Source organism: Apiospora marii (assembly GCF_038362585.1).
Source record: "Apiospora marii strain CBS 49790 chromosome Unknown utg000003l_segment0_segment0, whole genome shotgun sequence".
NCBI lineage: Eukaryota > Fungi > Ascomycota > Sordariomycetes > Amphisphaeriales > Apiosporaceae > Apiospora > Apiospora marii.
In genome coordinates, this window is record NW_027117374.1 from 2,358,912 (window position 1) to 2,378,961 (window position 20,050).

The 20,050-nt window shown below is 53.7% G+C and overlaps 6 protein-coding genes across 6 annotated transcripts; 3 read left to right on the plus strand and 3 right to left on the minus strand.

Moving 5' to 3' along the window:
- Window positions 1-1,178: 1,178 nt before the first annotated feature.
- PG985_004248 (uncharacterized protein) lies at window positions 1,179-1,455 on the minus strand (the record flags this gene model as incomplete). Its single annotated transcript, XM_066824017.1, has 2 exons — window positions 1,179-1,281; window positions 1,346-1,455. The coding sequence occupies 2 exons, from the start codon at window positions 1,453-1,455 to the stop codon at window positions 1,179-1,181; spliced, it is 213 nt and encodes a 70-aa protein (XP_066687177.1).
- A 3,150-nt stretch (window positions 1,456-4,605) lies between these two features.
- Window positions 4,606-6,115, minus strand: PG985_004249 (NAD-dependent isocitrate dehydrogenase; the record flags this gene model as incomplete). Its single annotated transcript, XM_066824018.1, has 5 exons — window positions 4,606-5,397; window positions 5,469-5,591; window positions 5,650-5,736; window positions 5,903-5,959; window positions 6,029-6,115. 5 exons carry the CDS (start codon window positions 6,113-6,115, stop codon window positions 4,606-4,608), a joined length of 1,146 nt encoding a protein of 381 aa, XP_066687178.1.
- Window positions 6,116-7,066: 951 nt separating this feature from the next.
- On the plus strand, window positions 7,067-10,255 carry PG985_004250 (exocyst complex component Sec5-domain-containing protein; the record flags this gene model as incomplete). Its single annotated transcript, XM_066824019.1, has 2 exons — window positions 7,067-9,499; window positions 9,569-10,255. The coding sequence occupies 2 exons, from the start codon at window positions 7,067-7,069 to the stop codon at window positions 10,253-10,255; spliced, it is 3,120 nt and encodes a 1,039-aa protein (XP_066687179.1).
- A 1,541-nt stretch (window positions 10,256-11,796) lies between these two features.
- Window positions 11,797-12,927, plus strand: PG985_004251 (uncharacterized protein; the record flags this gene model as incomplete). Its single annotated transcript, XM_066824020.1, has 1 exon — window positions 11,797-12,927. One exon carries the CDS (start codon window positions 11,797-11,799, stop codon window positions 12,925-12,927), a length of 1,131 nt encoding a protein of 376 aa, XP_066687180.1.
- Window positions 12,928-13,262: 335 nt separating this feature from the next.
- On the minus strand, window positions 13,263-14,135 carry PG985_004252 (peptidase of plants and bacteria-domain-containing protein; the record flags this gene model as incomplete). Its single annotated transcript, XM_066824021.1, has 1 exon — window positions 13,263-14,135. The coding sequence occupies one exon, from the start codon at window positions 14,133-14,135 to the stop codon at window positions 13,263-13,265; it is 873 nt and encodes a 290-aa protein (XP_066687181.1).
- A 1,312-nt stretch (window positions 14,136-15,447) lies between these two features.
- PG985_004253 (clasp N terminal-domain-containing protein) lies at window positions 15,448-19,101 on the plus strand (the record flags this gene model as incomplete). Its single annotated transcript, XM_066824022.1, has 3 exons — window positions 15,448-16,031; window positions 16,094-16,999; window positions 17,058-19,101. 3 exons carry the CDS (start codon window positions 15,448-15,450, stop codon window positions 19,099-19,101), a joined length of 3,534 nt encoding a protein of 1,177 aa, XP_066687182.1.
- Window positions 19,102-20,050: the final 949 nt, after the last annotated feature.

The window sequence follows — 20,050 nt, forward strand, 5'->3', positions numbered from 1 at the left end:
TACTTGCACCAGCACCACCACGCCGTTCCATTTCCATGATAACAGGGCAGACCCTGATTCTAGCAACTTCACCTCTTCAAAGGGCTGACGAATAGGGATGGCAAGGCAATGCATGCCCATGACTCTCGCCCTGGAGGAGAACTGGGCTCCGAAGCCGGGGTGGACACACCGGCACCAACAATACCTGATTAGTGCCGCGAGGGATTCACTTAGGAGAACCGAACCGGCCATACGGGCTTCGTCAACTGCATCCGTGCCGTGGCCTAGTGCGCACGATAGTTTACTGGGAAGTGGTTGAGCCAGTTGAGTCGAAAAAGGGCCGACCTCCGCTATGGAGGTTGTGGGGATAGGTATGGGGAACGTTTTGGACTGACTTTTTGTCCCCTTGACAAGTGCGCTTACTGCTGACCGTTCGCCTAGACTCCTAGACTCCTCGACTATAGATACCGCATTCGGTTTGGCTAGAGGATACTCCGGGCGTTGCGCGTTCTGGAGTATTTCGACTGAATGTGCCAACAAATTTATTCCCCGCGTCGAACCCAAAGGGCAATAGTCGTGGTTGCGACGAATCGATACCAGTGAACAAGTCGTACCTGCACTGGCTGTCGTCCACGCCTACAGATCGTCACGGAAGATGAGGTCATTATAAACGTGTCTTCTTTATTTTCATTCACGGAGTCAGTGTGAATGACGTCTATAGGCTGAAGAAGACCGAGCATAGTGAAGCTGTGGAAACAAATCCAGGGAACGCCGAGGTGGTCTCCGCCTTTCCTAGGGAGGATCCATACTTCCTAACCTATCCAGCAATAAAAACAAATGGATATTTTCCAACTCCGTCGCGCAAAATGCATATCAGTCGACTATTTAATAAATGTGGCCGTTCGTTGATCACTGATTGGTGCCACAAGATGGAGAGACCATGGGAAAGCAGGGAAAGAAACTGGAAAGCGAATATAAGCTTTCCCGCCTGCATGTCCCTACTGTGCTCAAGTTGGTCTGCAGGGGGAAGAGGCCATAATTATCGCCGTATGCTCGTCACCCATCTTGACTGGCAGCTGGGTCGCAAACTCGATGCCAAGACTGGGGACGTCCAGGGTTCCCCACGTAGGTAATTGGCCATAGAGTTGCGCCACCCAATCGTCGTGCTAGGGCTCGGTAGAATTGGACGCAAAGCAACTCTAATGTTGGGACGAAGTAGTGCTTTCCGCCGACGAGATGGACATATCAGAGTCGGCGCGGTCAATGCCAGGGGTCCGATCCGCGGTGGTGCGAGACTTCTCACTGTGAAAAGGGTTAGCAAAAGTCACATCGGCGGGCAATAAGGAGGTCTCGAGGGATGACATACAGAGCTTGTCTGTTGGAGTGCAGAGTGCACTTCCACTTGCCGCCCTTGGTGTTCAAGGTGAAAGAGAGGGGCTTGGTGTCAAGGACGGACTTGATGTCGTGGCTAGGCATTTTGAAGGTATGTTGAGTATTGAAGACTTGGGAGGGTTTCCGAGGTGCGGATGGATAAGACGTAGGTAGGCTGAAGATGGCTGAATGGCAACAATAGTTGGTATCAGAAGGATAATGCAAGGAGACGAGAAGGAGACTGGAAGGGGAAGAGCACAAGTTTAAATATATGCGTCTTAAACTGAGCGGAAGGAACTTGCTCGGCTTCCTCAAAATAGGGAGGACTGGAGATAGGCCCAGTCAGTCCCGTGTGGCACTTACACTCTCCGGCTGGAGCCCCAAGCCAGAAACCGCGAGAAGCCCTTATCTGTAGTACGTATTACTCACCCTTGTACAAGTCGAAGTGTACATCGGAAAGTGCAATGTTGGAATGAGCGATTTAGGGGCGTTCAATCTGCCCTGTCAGGTGGAGAAAGTACAGTACAGAACGTACCGTAACATATGTTTGTTCTGGTGTGCGAGGCTGCTCGCTGGTCGGAATCGCTAGTAGGACCGATACTTTGGCCGCTCTGGGAATAGTTGCACCAAGCCGGCCACCCTGCTGCACACCCGCATCCGCAACCCTTCGAGTTCAGGAAGGGTGCAGCATTCGCATGCTCCCTACATGCAGGAGCGAAATATCCCCCGGTACAGGGTACCCTCAATACACTCTGGGGATCCCACGAATACGGCATGATTTGCACTCACATTACTGTGCGTCTTGCGCCAGCATCAAGCACGATCGAAGGGGGGCAACTGCAGCTGGCAACTTCCAAGTGGATGCTTGCCAATGACCTGACTACTGGTACAAGAGGGACAAGCTTCTAGAAAAACCGAAGGTTGCCTATTAGTCAGTAGGCGATGTCAGTGTCAGTCAGGAACAACAGCCGGCTCCATGTTCACCCACGGCGTCGGAACACCGATCGCGAACCCCATTAAATTGTCACAGAAAAAAAGCACCCTAGCCAGCCAGCATCGGCTAACAACCCACTTCCGCTAAATGCACAACCATCAATCAACATACTAAACATCTGCCTCCTCCTGCATGCCGAGGCCCGTCAGAAATATATGCTTGCAGATGTCGCGCTATTTGTTCAGTTCATGGTGGGTGACGTTCGAATCTCCTAGGAGGGACCATCTCGAGCCATATCTTACCACACTTATCTATTGTGGGATTCCCGAGCGCGTTGCTTCTATACATCTGTACGTGTATGCAAGGTAAGGCTCTAGGTATGCGTCTTTTGATGCCAAGCCAGCTTGTAGATGCTACTAAAGCTTACCAGAGCTTCCAGAATGTTTCTTCCCTTTCGTACAGCAGTAGTATGGCTTAAGATGCCTGGTTCCGATCCAACGAGTCTCGGCGTCGATCTCTGGGCAAGGGGCCGCGGCATAGCGCCCATCTGATTGGATACGAGCAATGTATATGCAGTGCATGTGCGAAGCCATCTCCGTAAGTTCCGGCGGAATCTTCGCAGGAAGGCTTAGGAATACCAATGTGTTCGTTTGACAGCCAACAGTGCGCTTGATTGCGATAGATGAATTTGCTTGGTGATCAAGTTTCGCGATTCGGATGCCTCGAAAAGGCGAAGCCGACACTTATCCCGCTGCTACTTGACCAAACCCACATGTAGTCGTAGCACTCCGACCGGCTGTGCCGACTCGCACGCCACTACGCACCATGACGTTACATCCACTAGGGGCGTTCGAGAGAATCAATCAAAAGCTTGTCTCCGTTAACCTTTTGATTACTCGGCCTAGCCTTCTGGCGTGCAGGGGATGAGGGGGGAATAGCCTGATCGGCGCCCATCAACGCATTTCTCTCGACTCCCTTAATCCATGCCACAGGTGCTTCCTCACATCCGATGCACCGATAGATATTGCGAGGTCAAGGCTGAATCGTAAAACTGTATCAACCATGGATTGATCTTCTTCTTGCCTTGAATTTCCGGCTATTGTTGCTCCGATGGCTGAGACACGCCCATCACGATATGTATGCCTTACTGTGCATATGTGGGCAGTCCATGTTGGATTCTTTATTACTGTAACGCTGTATCGCGAAGACATAAGCACTTGGCGCCCTGCGCCGTGTGAGGTTAGTCCTGACTTGCTCACCGATTGGTCTATATCGCGGTGATCGTCGCTGGTCTTTGCTCCCAACGGTTACATGTGTATGTACGTAGGGACAATTGTAGTATGCAACGAACGGCAGCAGGGAAGTTCCAGCCGCGTTGCCCAATTGTCCCTTCCGACAACCGAGAGCCGCGTATAAGCCCTTTCGTAAGGAGGCGTACGCGATCCTTCACCGCTTTCCAAAGCGATGCGAGGAGGTCATTTGAATACATTCTATACCTAGGTATGTATGGATGCTCTGCTCACCGTTCATTTCCGATGTGTTTACGACCTTCCAGTTATGCCACATGACCATGCATTGATGCTCTGGAGCCGCCCTTGATATATTGAAGCAAACTTGATTTGGAGCCGGCCGTCACGCGACGCTGTATGCAGAGTGATTCCTTTTACACACTCACATGCAGCTAGAGATGCGCCCCCCAGACTCATCATGCTGTCCCCCACACGGGGCATACAGTTGTACCGCATTTCCCCAATACCCCGTAAGAAACAACCCTCGCCGTTACACCCTTTTACTGGCTGAACTGAAGTCGAGCGGAGCCAGTTGGGAACACCCCAGCATATGCCTTCTATATATGTAGCCTGCATCATGACAAGACCAGGGAAGCAGGACCTGAGTATACTCGGCACTGAGAGTGAAGTTGTGCCAATCTTTCTTTTATCCGAAATGGTGTAGGCGCCAGGTGCCAGGGTAGCTCGTCCCATGATTGCACGGGAGCTGCCGTCTCGGTTCCGCTAACTCGAGACTGCAAGTCAAGAAGCGCATACTTCATTGCAACGGCTGCCGACAGATGCAGCTCGGAACCACCGCATCCTCCGTACAGAAGATGCAGCTCGTTTCTGGGCAATGATATCACGACACGTGCCTTTCATGCAGATACTGTGTTTCAAATATTCATTTCTATTCAATCAATCATGCCGATTCGTCCCATCTGTTGTACAGTCTACAGTGTGAAACTACTGCTCCCTGTGCTCCCAGAGTGATGCATTATAGGAGAGTCAAGTAGAGTAGGAAAGAGGATGATCGTCGAGGGATGGTGGTATCTACAGTCTAGAAATGATGGCCTGGGCGTAGTCCGTGGTGCTGGCCTTGCCGCCCAGATCGCCCGTCAGAGCCTTGCCTTCCGCCAGGGTATCAAAAGCAGCCCGCTCGATTCGGTTCGCGTACTCGTTCAGGCCCATGTGTCGCAGCATCATCATGGAGCTGAGAAGCAGAGCCGTGGGGTTGGCCTTGCCCTGACCAGCGATATCCGGAGCCGAACCGTGGACAGCCTCGAAGATGGAGCACTGGTCACCGATGTTGCCGGAGGGGGTCAGACCGAGGCCACCAATCAGGCCGGCGCACATGTCGGACAGAATGTCACCGTACAGGTTGGGCATGACCAGGACCTTGTCGTTGTAAGGCAGAGGGTCGGTAACCATCTTCAGGCAGGTGTTGTCGAGCAGCTCAGCATCGAACTCGATGTGGGGGAAGTCCTTGGCAACGTCCTTGGCAACGTTCAGGAAGAGACCATCGGACATCTTCATGATGGTGGCCTTGTGGACGACGCGGACCTTCTTGCGGCCGATCTCGGTGGCGTGCTGGAAAGCGAATCGCAGAACACGCTCGCTGGCCTCGCGGGTGATGAGCTTGATGCTCTGGACGACACCATCAACCACGACGTGCTCGATTCCGGAGTATTCGCCCTCGGTGTTCTCACGGATGAGAACGGTGTCGACACCGTCGTAGGGGGTCTTGTAACCGGCAACAGACCGGCAAGGTCGCAGGTTGGCGAAGAGGTTGAATGTTCGTCGCAGGGTGAGGTTGAGGGAGACGTGGCCCTTACCGATAGGTGTCTGGCGATTCAGATCAGGTTAGTGATTCTGCTGTTCCCTGGCCCTTGAAGATCCAAAAGAGGTATACTCACGGCGAGGGGGCCCTTCAGGGCAACCTTGTTGCGCTCAATGCTCTCAATTGTTGCCGGGGGAATGGTGGTCTTGCCATCGATAAGCATGGGTGTGACGTCAACGGGCTCCCAAGAGACAGGTGCCTACATATCTCTTTAGTTAAAATTCCTGGCACATCGCAGACCATTGGTGACAACAAACCTTGGCAGCAGCGAAGATGTCCTTCACAGCCTGGGAGATCTCCGGGCCAATACCATCTCCCTCGATGATCGAGACAGGGAAGTTTCCCTATGTGCACTTCCAGTTAGATTACTGTCCTATAGCGTCGCTTGGTTCATTGTGATACTGTTATGCGAGGCGATTGTCGATTGACCCAGTACCACGACATGTACATAGGGTGCTTTTATATTGCGCAAATCGACCGTGAGGGTTTGCGAATGCAGGAGAAACGTACGCTGGCATCCTTCTGTCCGGTGAACTTGGCCACCTTGTCTGAGTAGAATCGTCGGTTCTGCCATTGAGAGAAACGTTAGTTGCCAATGGCGCAGATAGTCAAGACCAGTCGACATGTTGGTCTCACCTGGAAAGATAGAGTTGCAGCGGCGCGAGGAGCTGCGCGGACGCATTGGCGTCGCATGGGCGCCGAGACGCTTCGAATGGCCAGCATTGTGAATATTTGTCTGAGAGGAGCGGGTATCAAAGATGTCGAAAGGCTCCTGCAAACTGCGTGAATGGCGTTGAGGCTAGCAAAACAAAAACTCGGTTGGTATTCTGCAGGCAAAGAGCTTTCTTCGAGGGATAAAAGCTTCGGAATCACACTACGGCTGGCCCCGGCTATGCTATCAGATGTAAATTTGCTCTAGCTTGGTTCTGACGGGCGGCTAAAATCCGGCTCAAACCAGTACATCATTGAGCATCTCCGAGAGCCAAGACAAGCCCTCTTCCCATCCTACTTACTGGCAGATCAGTAAAACATTGCCATAGTCTCTTTCTTGTCTAGAGATACACTGGTAAAGAAGAATGCGGTTATTGAGCTGCGTGAGAACCAGACAGGCCCGGGGCGGGGAATCAAGAGGTACAGTATGCAGACGGCACACGATACGGTTGACCTCACTAAGCTTACATAGTGCAAGACCCGTTTTGAACGTAAAGATTAGATAGGACTAACCATATACGTCAGACTTACAACGATGTATGAGAAGGGAATACAATTTGATCTTGTATAATGTATGAGAGGTATGCTGTGTTTCCATTTCTTTTTATATATAGATGCTTTCATAGCACATCACTTAAACGTGTAGCTAGAAAAGTTTACTGAACTATCTAGACCGTAATAATAAGCAGTATACCGTTTGAAACGTCGCTACTAGATATGCCCCACCTCTCCTCGGTAGGAGCCTTACGTGTAGGCACAATTGGGGCCCGGACCGTCGCAAGCTTCCAAGGTGGCAGGGATACCGACTCCCATTAATGAGTTACGGTTGCGACACCCGTCTCCGAAGTCAATGATCTACAACCCGCCAAAACATAGGCACTGCCCGAAACTGTTCTCATGTCGATATCCTGATGAGGAAAATGCTTGGTCTCGACGGCCATCAATTAAGCATATGATATAGCCATGGCTGCCCCCGATTTCGAGCGAAACGTGTTGGAGTTCTACGGCGTACCGACCGCATTCCCGGCAGAATGGCCCACGGACAAGGACAACAGCGACGGTTCGGACAGCGAGGCCGAACAACTGAAGAGGCAGAAACACACCCGACGCAAGTCGCGATACCAAGCCCTTGAACGCGCTGTCAGCAACAGAACAAGTATCGTGCCTGGTTCCGAAGTATCGACAGGCGGCGTTGGTAGCTTGGTGCAGCGGGATGAGCCTGACCCTTTAGGGGGCAGCGACAGCGTCGTGGGATCCTTGCGGCGGTTTGGCATTCCTGTACAAGAAGACCCGCGCCTGCGAACCAAGTTCCTCTTGTCCTCGACCAACTTCTCGCCATCGCTGTTCCTTTCCCAGCTACATGCGCTGGACGATACCCGAATGCTAGAGTCTGGCCTAGACAGCCTATCCCAATCTATTGACTTAAAGTCCGCGTCTCTGAAGGTCCTTGTCGAGTCCAATTTTGAGCGCTTCGTCAAGGCCAAAGCTACCATCGACAATGTCTACAAAGAAATGAAATACAGGGGCGTCGAGCCGCCCTCGCCAACGCGGGCACGCGCTCACTCGAGACATGCTAGCAGGAGCAGCTTCAGGAATAGTATCGGTGGGGCTGGCCTGGGTGTGAATCCGCTGGTCGCCCCCCTGTCGCCGGGTCCAGATGCTCGGAAGAAGAATGCTTTGGTGAAAGAAAGCGATTACGGTGTCATGGGCATCAAGGCACCACTGCTCGATGTCTCGGCTAAAGCGGAGGATGTATGGGGCCCTGCACTGGGCGGACGCGAGAAGGAGGAGAACCTGAAGACAGTCCAATACTCCATCGAACGTTTCCGGGACTATATCGAGGCCAGCTCCAACGTAGCCGACAGCATTAAGCGGCGTGATTACGAAACTCTAATAGAAGAGTACACCCGCGCACGCCGCTTCGCAGAGGACGCAAGGCGACTGGTACAAGACTTGGGTACAACTGCACCAAGCGAAAGCCAAGCCTATCAGATATTACTGGCCGCTCGCATGTGGCACGATGTTGACGACCAGATACAATCATTCAAACGGGACATCTGGAAGAAGCTCATATCTCTTAATAACCTGTCCAAGACAGATGTGCAAGCAGGTCGGCCCCAAGATCAACACATGGAGCTGATTAGTCTACTGCTGGAGCTTGGCGTTGAAGATAACCCCATCTGGGTATGGCTGCTTAGCAGGTATGACTACCTGAAGGGTAAGATTGCATCTGTAGCAGATCGAGGAAAAGTCGAAATCGAGGTCCTCAGGCGACGACTGGCCAACGGGCAGAAGCCAACACCCCAAAGTGTGGCAGGGCATCTTCGAGCTCTCGGTCGACAATCTGTTGAAAGCAAGCCGGATGGGATCGATTCGCCAGATGTGATTGAGCTGTGGGACAAAATGCTGCAATTCCTAAACATGCTACTGTCAACACAAGGGATCCTCGGCGAAATTTTAGAATTCTGGCAGACTGTCGATGGTTTTATTGAGGGAAAGACACAGTCGTCTCTCCCTACTGGGTTTAACGGGGAGTCCCGTGTGCATCATCGTCTATCGGATCAGGGTACACTTGATCTTAGGAAGGGAACAGTTGAGCTTGTCGACATGATACGACAGCACGTTCTCGAGTTCTTTGCCGGCGCCCCCCCTGAGGATATCTCTCTCCTATTTTCACCATTGCCACCGTCGCCTGGAACACCAGTATCGGCCTCGTTGACACCTACTGCGCTCCGGGATCCCAGATTCAACTTTGACTCGAACAACCTACCGCCGCCGTCCCCAAGACGCGGTGAGGCCTGGGAGAAGTTTGCTTTCTGGCCGCCCAATGCCAACTCAGTCAGTGGTGTGCACTATCTATCCAAGATGCTGGCTTTCATTGGGTCTGGTGCATCCGAGATGGCTAGCATCGCGCCAGTGAGCCAGATTGATGAGAAGCAGGTCGAACATCTCAAGACCCTGGTCGGTGCAGCTCGGGAAAGGTGTGTCACCGCCATTTGTGCTGCTTGGAACAAGGATGCCGAGAACATCAAGTATGTTGAGGACTGGCAAAGGTCGCGGGAGTTGGGTGATGTAACCCGGATGCCCACAACGTTTGCTGCGTTCGAAGGAGCATTGTTGAGCGGGATGCAGAAGATTCTCTACATCTCTGAAGCAATGACGAAGCCTGACACTGCTGACATTGTCCTGCCTCCGCCAACGAAGCTGCTGCAGATGGTGCGTAGCCAGTACGTCACTACACTGTACAAGGCGCTGAGCGGCATGGTGGAAAACGCCGAAAGGTCAATCAAGAAAGCTGACGATGAGTGGACGACGGATTTGGAGACACCGATACACTCTGGGAGCGCGAGGACTTCCCTCAGCGTCGGGATGAAGGGAATCGATGCTGGAGACCGGGTAAGTTGCGCTTGCTTCTGTTATGGGAAGAGGAATATAAACTATATAAGCTAACATCATGAATTACAGAACGTACGCATGCTCTTGACTCTCAGCAACCTCCAAGCTTTACGTTCTCAAGTCGTACCAAACCTGAACAGCCAATTCGAGAATTCGTTCTCAGTCAAGCTCACCGACGAATCCAAAACCATCAAGGATGTGTTAGGCCAGATCGATGCGCGTCTGTTCCAGACATACACCAAGCCATCCATTGAGAGCCTGCGCCGCATAATCCACTCTGGGCTTTCCGACGATCCAAGTTGGGGAAGCTCGCCCAAACCAGCCGAAGTTAAGCCGTATATCTACGAGGCTCTGCTGTCGCTGGTACTCGTACATACTCAAGTGTCCACCACCGCCCCTTCTCTGACACCACAGGTCCTCTCCTACCTCCTGGAACAGCTCTCGCGCGAACTACTCGAGGCCTTCAAGGCTCGGTCCCCACGCTATGATTTGGGCGCTCTCATGCAGGCTACGCTGGATGTCGAGTTCGTGGCGCAGACGCTGAGTCAGTACACGACGGAGCGCGCCAGCGGCCTCCAGAGCGAAATTTATAGCATGCTCGACAGCCGTACAGACGACGCGGCTCGCGCCCGGTTGCAGGGCGAGTTGCCCGGTATGCGCGATGTGCTGAAGAAGCTGCGCGACTTGAGCAAGAACTCATTCGCTTGCTTCAAGAAGCCGCGCAAGAGCCAGGCGGAAAGAACCATGACGGGTTGATGATGGAGCAGAGGGCATGGCCAGAGTTCACGAGGAAAGTTCACACTACATACATACATATATTCAGTAGGTAGATATAATGAGACAGTACGTGTTTCGATAATTTGCCAGTTGGCTAGATTGAGTTTATATACTCTGGCCGTGGTGACTAGACCGAAAGGCCTCCAATAAAGCCCTTGGACAATTGCAGAGAAGTGACTGCCTTATGCTAGGTATTACATAGAGCCAGGCGAGAAGACTGTATGTAATAATGAACAGTACTTGCAGTTTGCCTTATCAAACGAACGGGCCTCCAGCCGTATCAAATTGCTCTTTGGCTCTCAAAGGGGCTCTCGCGTGGCAATACTGTTGTTGCGCGCATACGATCCACCTTACTAGGATGCTTAAGAAAGCATTGAACGCCTTGGCGTGCATTACTCCTGCATATCTCCAGTGCCTTGCCCGTATGCAGCTGGGCTGGAGGGCTGTACGTAGAATCGTGGGGTCGATCCCCGTGCCACCCGCGGTCGTAGTCGCCCCTCAATCTTACAGTTCCAGTACTTGTGCCCAGATGGCATATGGTAATCTGCCGGTATGGCGAGGGCCATGAGTCTCTGCCCGCACTCCCGTTCTCGAACTCGAATGCTATGGCGCTGGAACTGAAGAGACCCACGACTTTGCGACGGCCCTGGGAAGCTGATCCAACTTACGTTAGGCTTGCGCAAAACAACTCCAGACCAGATGGCGTACGTCACGCGGAGGCGGGCTTTAAGTTTCAATGCGTCCTGGCGCAAAAGCGCTTACTCGCCGTTAAACACACAGGTAAAAAGGTGACACGGCAAGGTAAACGCCTGTATGTGAGAGGGTGGAGGGGAAGCTCCCGTACCTAGGAGCCAAGGTAATCATCCCATCTGATCCAAACCCAGGCATAACCATACCGGGCATAGGTACATCCAAATAGAGATTTGGAAGTCCGCCTTCCCAGGCATTTTCCTGCCGTTCCGGTAAATCCTTCCATCCACCTCGACACCTCTAATTACAAAATTCTCTCCTACTTTTCCCTTCTGATTGATTCCTGCCCTTCATTTCACCAGCATCATCTTGTCTGCAAGAGGCCGTGAAGCCGTGCCCAATCGCGCCGAAATGCCTGCTCCAGTGGCCATCAAAGGTACGTCTGCCTATTTCTATTTGGGGCAAAAGATTGCCCCGCCCCCAGCGATCCATTGCCTGTTGATCTCCTCTTTTCTCCCACAATGATTGGCAACGTCCCTAGGTGCCTCATGGTAGCACATGAGGTGTCAAAGTGGTGCGTTTCGACTGCTGCCTATCAAGTGGTCGCTTAATGAACCTGACGCTCCAACCCAGTGGTGGCGAAAACGCACAAGGCGGTTTGCGTGGCTTGACATTCATTGCTTGACCAAAACTACATACATGCCTACCTATTGATATGGTTGGACTACTGCTTCTTCATTAATCCGCTGTTACTGTTTGTCTTTGGTTTTTGCATTTTCCACGTTCATGTTGGCATATCACAGGCCTTCATCGATTGAGTCTTAACCAAGATGCCTCCCATTAACCATGCCGCACTATCAGTCGGCGTTATCGCCGCGTCAGTTGTGATAGCCGCCGGCATCGCCATCTACGAATCGCCAGAGCTTCGACGGATGGCCGAGGATGTTCGACGGCGTATCGCAATCGCCTTACATTCGCTCGGGGACAGCATCAGCCCGCAAGACCGTGAGAATCTGTTCAATCGACCGGAAGACGCCGAAGGGTTCCTTCGCTCAAGGGGTATCAATGTCCGAGAAGGCGAAGTGGGAGTTGATGCAGATGACGAAACACGCCGCCGCCAGCGAGAAGAGCTGATGTATTGGAATTCGATCGCTGAACAGAAGAGAGGGAGTCAGCAGCCTAAAGAAGAGAACCCGTCAACGCCCAAGACCAAGACCAGTTTCGATGAAATTCTGAAGCACGATTCTCGTGCCGACCAGGGAACTTTTGTCTTCAACACCGGAGCCAACATTCAAGGCGAGGAAACTGACGGCCTGAGACGCCGCGGAGAAGGACCTCGAAGCCTGAACTATACCGCATACACGAACCCTTTCGCCGACGAGAACAACATCGACGAGCACGTTGCGCTGGAGAATAGCCTGATGGATCCTGAACATGATGAGAACGACACCGATATCTATAGTGTGTCGCACGTCGCCCGCGATGAGACGCCGAGAAGCGCCACTCTTTCCGCACCGCCTGAGCACATGCCCGCCCTTATCGACCCTGTAACCCCTGCACAGCAATCGCAAACTGCTTCCACTGCTACGTTTGAGCGACAGCTGGGCCAAGACGAATTCATGACTGCTGGCCCCGAAGACCGCGATGATGCTTACAGCTCTATCCAAGCCTGGGCACAGACAGCGCACCCTGGTTTCTACTCCCCTCTCCCAGAGTCGCCTGCTGGTCCGCTTTCCGAACCCGAGCTGGTTAGCGAGGGCATCCACACTCCAACTGATTCCAACTCGATTGCTGGTTCGGGAGAGGACCTGGCGGAGGATGTACGCTCAGTCGACTCCCAAGGACACTCACGATACTACGATGTGATCAGCGAGTCCGAGGGCATGGCCACCCCCAACAGCTGGTCTGACGTTGGTAGTGTTGTTAGCGAGAACGATGGGCCTCAGCCCATCCACTCGTAGACTCGTAGCCTTGTACAGCTTGCTTCTTTCATGTTACATTAGGGGCTCTGTGGGGCCAAGGCGTCAATTCGGCTTAACAGGGGTAAGGGGTTTTATGGCATCTTGCAATCGTCTTTCTGGAAATTGGGCATTCATGGCGTTTGGAGGTTTGCTGTTGAAACATGAACATTCGGATATCGTAACTTTCTTGGGGCGTCTACGTTTCGCGCTCAACACCTTTTCCCTATACCACGACGTGACCACAGGTCCATTCTATATTACTCTTCATTGTTGCTCTCGCGGGTTTGCATCCATTCTTTTATATGTGAAGATGTATGAGAAATTCTGACTGTAATTCAAGTTTGCGTGGCTTCATTTACGGCTTGCTCGCCATCTTGGGCGTGAGTGCCATCGCCGTTGGTCTCCAATGTCTTCTCGTAATCTTTCCAGAGCTGCTCTACTGGTCGGCCCAATGTTCCTGTCCAAAATACCTTCTCCTCGTACTTTCCAACTCGCAACGTCTCGTTCAGCTTTCTCACCGTCCCTTTCCCAAACCGGTCCTCCAAGTACTCGAGAAAATACGCGGTGTTTTGATAACCGGCGTCCCACTTGCCCGGTCGGTCCTTCTTGTTCCAGTGCGGTGGCGCCAGCCCGCATTGCAGTCGCACCCAGTCGGCAATGCCCTCAATGAGCCCGCCGGGGGCTGCCCCCTGGCCGTTCCACTGGTGGCAGTGGACCAGCTCGTGCGTGAGGACGCCCGTGATCTCGTGGGCACGGCGCCCAGCCGGGTTGATGCCGGCCACGTACTCGAGCGACAGGTGAATCTCTTTGTGGTCGTCGTCCAGGTCCATCCCCGTCGTGTAGGCGACGCCGCCCATGGACCGGAGGATCAGCGTCACGGACCGCGTAGGCGGCGGGTGCAGCTGTGTTTGTGTCGGGGCCGTGTACAAGTGCGAGAGGACGTTCTGCACGGCGGCGCTGAAGACCTGCGTCGGCACGACGGAGCTCAGGAAGATGGAGGTCCCCGGGTGCGCGAGGTCGTTCAGCTGCAGGCGCAGCTTGGGGAGGTCGAAGGAAGAGGAGCTCGAGGTTGCTGGGGTAGTAGGAGGGTCTGCGGTTGAGGAGGATCCGGACTCGGTCACGACCCCTCCACCCCGGGGCACGGGCGACGGGGTCGGCTCCGCATCGGGAGGGGGAGGAGCATCGTGCTGGTAGGACATGCCGGGCATGAAAACGGGCAAAGGCACGGGGGTGGTCAAGGGTGGTAGAGGCATATAATGGATGGACGGTTCGAGAAACACCAGGCACGGCTTTTTTGCACTTTTGGTCGCGGCTGTTGCATGTGTGTATGTACCTATTCAATCTGCTACAGGTGACGGACGTGGATGCGGGGCTGCCTGTTGGCGCTTTCATGTGTTGGTCCAGCAATTGAGTACCAGGTAGGCTGGTGACTGGGCTGGCTGGCGGCGGAGGGGCTAGGTAACCTTTTCGTAAGTAGCAGCTTCATACACGAACAAGTCACTTTTCGAAGATATGATGGTGTATCTACATTGGAAGTGACTGACGTCTTGCTCTGCTGAAACAAGATGTCTATTTACATGACCGCTGGACCTGCGTGCATCAGTCTCGGCGCTGTTGCTGTTGGTCATGGAAGGCTCCGTTTACCTGCTGCTGTGAGTTTGCCCCTCACTTTACAAACAAGTATCATGCCTATTTGAGATCACCGGCTGGGTTGGCAAGGGTACTGTTCTTGAGTTGCAGGGGACCATGCCGCTCTAGCGTGGAGGAATTGCCGCTAGAGACCCAATCAATGTCTCGCTTTGGTGGGTGTTCTATTAGGCCATTAGGCCAAGCAGGCCCATCGTCTTCTGGTTGGGCTGAATTGGGATAAAGGCCGAAACTCCACAGCTGCCGGCGTCTCTATCTCCGCAGAAGCTGTTTGCTGCATGCGAGAGAGTGGGAGAGTGGGAGTTGCAGCAGCTGCTGGTTGATCGGCAACAACACGACTTTGATTGACTAAGTAGACTCCCGAAAAAAACACAACACCTGTCCGTCCCTATCATTGGGCTTTGGGATGCGTCGCGACAACAAATCTGCTACACCATCTCACATGCTCTTTTTTCGCCGTGGCCTCCCGTTCGCAACCACCATTGACTGATCCATATCTGACAAATCACAACCGCGACCCTGCCATCTCATCTCCTTGACCAATGTCATTACTGCATTTTCTAGAGCCTACCTCCGGTACCCAGCCCATTCTTTGCGAACCGAACAGCAACCCGACAGACCCAGCCTGAGTATGTACAAACGAATGCGCCCTTTTGTTCCTCACTCCTTGCATGTGTCTGGCATCTCAGCCGGGCGAACTAAAACGGCGTTTCTCTGCTCGACAAGCTTTTGCTACTCAAAGCTCCCTTGGATCGAATGCGACGCGCACCAGCACGATTACTGACTTTACTGTGTCTTTTTTTTGCAGGAAAACCGATACCTACCGTTGGCTTGTCGGAACATTAGCCCACAGTACCCTTCCGGCGGGTGAACATGGCGGAAAAACTCACCGAGCAGCAGGTCGCCGACCTCATGGCGATACTGAAAAAAGATGTCTCCGTCGATGTGAAAGCCCAGCAAGTCACCGCCGCCAAGTCCGCTATCAAGCAACACAACGTCCCGGACACGTGCGTCGCGCCGCTCTTCGAGGCCCTGCGGCTGGCTTCCAGCTCCCAACACTCGGCCCTCGTCAATGCCGGCTTTACCGCACTCAACCACCTCCTGACGCGACTGTCGCGACAGGAGCCCAAGTATATCCTGAGGGAAGCAAAGTATACAATGCCTCTGATTGTGGAAAAGCTGGGCGATACAAAGGACAAGTTCCGAACTCTGGCTATCCAAGCTATGACGACCATGTACGGAGCTGCGCCAGTAGAGGCCGAGCGATTCGTGCGCAACGTGGCTATGGCCGGCAAAAACCCCCGGGCCAAGGAGTCGAGCATGCAGTGGCTGGTGCAGATGCATAAGGAGCACGGCTTGCAGTTCAGAGTATACGTTCCCACACTAATGGAGTTGTTGGAGGATGCCGACGGAATGGTGCGCGACGTCGCCAAGGCCACAGTTATAGAACTGTTCAGGTGCGCCCCCCACGAGCCGCGTACTTTTTACTTGTCGCAAACGCTGACCAAGTGCCCTACAGAGACTCCCCAGGAGCCGCGAAGTCTGATTTGAAGAAACAGCTCAAGAACTTCAAGGTGCGACCAGCGATAGAAGCGGCTATTGTGAAGGAACTAGTCCCTGGCCCTGCGACAGCCAAAAGGGCGATGCCCGAGGAACGACCGGACTCTGCGCCTCTCGTCAGGCCAAGAGGAAACTTGGCCGCCAGTGTGTCCTCTATGTCCAGCGAGAGACCTACAACGCCCGCGCCAGAGTTGCGCTCAGAACCAGTCGACCCCGCATACGTCAATACGTCGCGTGAGCTAGAGGATATCTTCAGGGATATGCTCCCATGGTTTGAGGGCAAGGAGACTGAGCAAAACTGGCTGAAGCGAGAGGAAAGCACCACGAAGCTGAGAAAGCTCATCGCCGGAAATGTGCCGCAAGACTTCCCTGACCAGTTTCTGGCTTCGTGCAAGAGCATGTTGGATGGCATCATCAAGGCATGCCTGACCCTACGAACAAGTTTGGCGAAGGAGGCATGCGCTCTCGTGCAAGACATGGCCTTAGCTTTTGGGCCTGGTATGGACCCCATGGTCGAGCTACTCATGCAGACGTTTATCAAGCTCTGTGCCGCGACCAAGAAGCTCATGTCACAGCTGTCCAATGTCTGTGTTGATACGATCCTCGGCAGGTGCACCTACAATGCTAGGATCATGCAACACATCTGGGGTGCCTGCCAGGACAAGAACGTACAACCCAGGACCTATGTCACCGGATGGCTCAAGACACTGATCAAAAAGGAGGCGCACCACAAGAATCACCTTGATCTTGACCTTTTGGAAAAGTGCATCAAGAAAGGCCTCGGTGACGCGAACCCTGGCGTTCGTGAGCAGATGCGTTCAACGTATTGGCTATTTGCCACTGTTTGGCCCGCAAGAGCAGAAGTGTAAGTTAGCTCAACGCTTTTTTGGATCCTCGAGGCTGTGTGCTAACTCGTGTAACAGGATAATGGAAAACCTGGATTCCACGGCGCAAAAGCTTCTACAAAAGGACCCGAACAACCCCAACTCGCCCAAGAAAGGAGCCGAGCCAGCAGCGCGCCCAGGCATGGGTTTCTCCAAGAGCACGATGTCAACTGCATCGAAACCGTCGCTGAGAGACGCTATGATGGCACAGAAAAAGGCTCTTGCAGTAAAGAATCTACCAGCGCGCCCAGGCTCTGCGATGGCAACGATATCCCCGCAGCGTCCGGCATCCACACTGAGCCACTCCTCATCTACCCAACCCAGTGCTGGCGCCTCTACAAACCAGACGCGGGTAAAGGCTGCAGCTGGTCATGGAGGCATGTCTGCTGCCCCTACGAGGCCTGTGCGAAAACGGCCCGAGATGGGCCAACGGCCAGAAATGGCGCCCCGACCCGCTACTGCCGGGCCGTATGCCGGTCGCAACAATGATGGCTTGCTATCCGGGAGATCCAGCCCTGTGGAGACCAAATCCAAGGTCAGCGCCCCCAAGGCTATCTCGGGGTCCCCTAGAAGGACGGCACCGAGACCCAGACCCGGGCACCAACCCACCCTCAGCGAGTCCAGTACAATGAGCCCGCCCAGGCCAACGACGACGACCAAGGCCACAGCCGCGGAATCGCCACGACCTACCCCGGTCAAGGCTCAGACTACCATGGCTGGCTTTGATCCTAGCGGTAGCCCTACGAAGGCAGACGAAGAATTTTCTCTGGTCGTGCCAAGCGCTACCGAACCCAAAGAAATTGCCATACCGGCACCTGAAAGGGAGGCGTCTGTTGTTCCGGAGCCGCAAGAGGTGCAAGAAGAGCTCGCAGCACATGTGGAGCCTACAACGCCTGTAGAGACTATAGGGTCCCCAGAACCCGCCGAATCTGCGGAGCCAGAAGAGCCATTCGTGCTAGTAGAGGCTTTGGAGCCCACAGAAGCCGCAGAACCTATGGAGGTCTCGGAGCCTGTGGAGGTCTCGGAACCCATGGAAGTCCCGGAACCTATGGAGATCTCGGAGCCCATGGTAATCGTCCAGCCCGAAGAGGCAAATGGCAGCGAGCAAACACGTGAACCACACCCTGAAACCCCATCAAAGACACTCAAGGTATACGAGGATCCTTTAACTGCTCAACCCCCGTCCACTAGCCCACAGCCCGCCACCAACGGGGACTCCATACGGCCCGTTTTGGAAGCCAGGCATGTCAACGAAGATGCAGGCCGCTTGAGTCTGAACGCCAATGCTGTTGGTGCTGCAGGAGAAGACCCACCAGTCAGCCCAGACAAAGCCCGCCAAAATACTCGCATACTAGATAGCGGTACCGCGCGCGTCAAGTCACGCAATCTCGACGTTCACGGCTTCCGGAAATTACAGTCCCTGATACGGAACAACAAGGGTCTGTTCACGGACGACAAATTTGATGCGCTGCTCGTTGGCTTGTTCCAGTACCTGGAAGCCCCTCTAGCGGATCTCAGTACCGAGAAGATCCAAGATGTCAAGGCCCAGGTCTTGGCGACGATCAAGCTTCTCTTGAAGAACCTGCGTGACAACTTCCAACCCCACGTCTCGAGAGGTTTGGAGGCGCTGCTTGCTACACGCGCTGCCTACGAAGCCCGCACCCACATCGTCAGTGGCATGGAGCTCTTAGCCGACGAGTTGGTGCTCCTTGGCGACGCCGACGAGATCACAGTCACTATGACTCGTCGCTTAGGCGACCTGGAGACGGACGCTGCCGGCTCGCGCAGCCTCGGCATGGGCCTGCACGTGCTGAAGCAGGTCATCGACACGCGCCCGACATTTACGCCCAACGATACCGAGATCGGCGGACTGGCGAGCCTCGCGGCCCGCTGCCTCGAGAGCCGGGAGAGCGGCGTGCGCATGGAGGCCGTCCAGCTCTGCGTCGCCCTGCACGCGCGCGTCGGCGAGCACAAGTTCTGGGAGTGTATGAAGGGTGTCAAGGATGACCCCAAGAGCCTCATCACATACTACGTGGTCAAGCGCCAGCGGGAGACGTCGGCCGGCCCGGCGGCGGCGGCTTAGTTGAAAGGCTGCTGCTGGACCGCGGTGGCGCTGGCCTGGTGTCTAGCCTGGCTCGTGTTCGCCTGGGCGTGTGTCTGCCTCGAATGGTCGCTCGCCCCCCTTCGCTGGGTCTCTTCCACGATTTCTTCGTCTTCTTCTTCATACACGTCTTTCCCCCCTCCTTCCTCTTGCCCATGCCGTTGTTGCTCTTGCCACTCTTCGCCGTTTACGCGCCGTCGTCATAGTCTTTATTCTCGTATACGGGTTTTGATAGACATCGACTGGCGGAGAAGTAGCAGTAGGCAATAAAACGAGAGCACAAAAAAGCCACCCGGGTAGGGTAGGGTGGACGGCAGAGGGAAGAGGACCGTGGGTACTACTACATACAACATCGGAGTTTCAGCTTGTGATGGGCGTGTCGGGCTACTATTATACCTCTTGCTTTTTGTTTGTTCTACTTCCTTCTACTACTTCCTTTCATCTTTATAATTTTGTCTCTTCCGCCTTGGACGGCAACGAGAGCGAAAGAGGTTAGGGAAAGGGATGATTTCGACCTGCTCGACACGGAAATCTTGAGGAGTTTTCAGGAAGGTCTTTTGTATTATTATTTTGCCTGCAAACGGAAAAAAATGGGGGAGTTCACTTGTTCTGGTTCTTTTTAGGGGAAGGGGGAAAGGGGGGTAAAGAAGGAACGAGAGAGACGTGACAGAACCTTCTATTTTATTTTGTGGCTCTCTCTGGTTCATGAGGGGGAAGGGGAAGGGGACGGACACGGGGATTCTTTGTACACTTTATAAAGATTTTGTAATGATACGACACTTTTTGCGAGTATAGTAATATGTTAGAACACTTTATTCATCATGCTTCATTGCTTGTCTATGTTTAACAGTACTATTATAAGAATAGCTGACAGAAATGCAAGGCCTGAAAACGCCACTCCTCCTAGACTTGCTATGGGGTATCTTTGTCT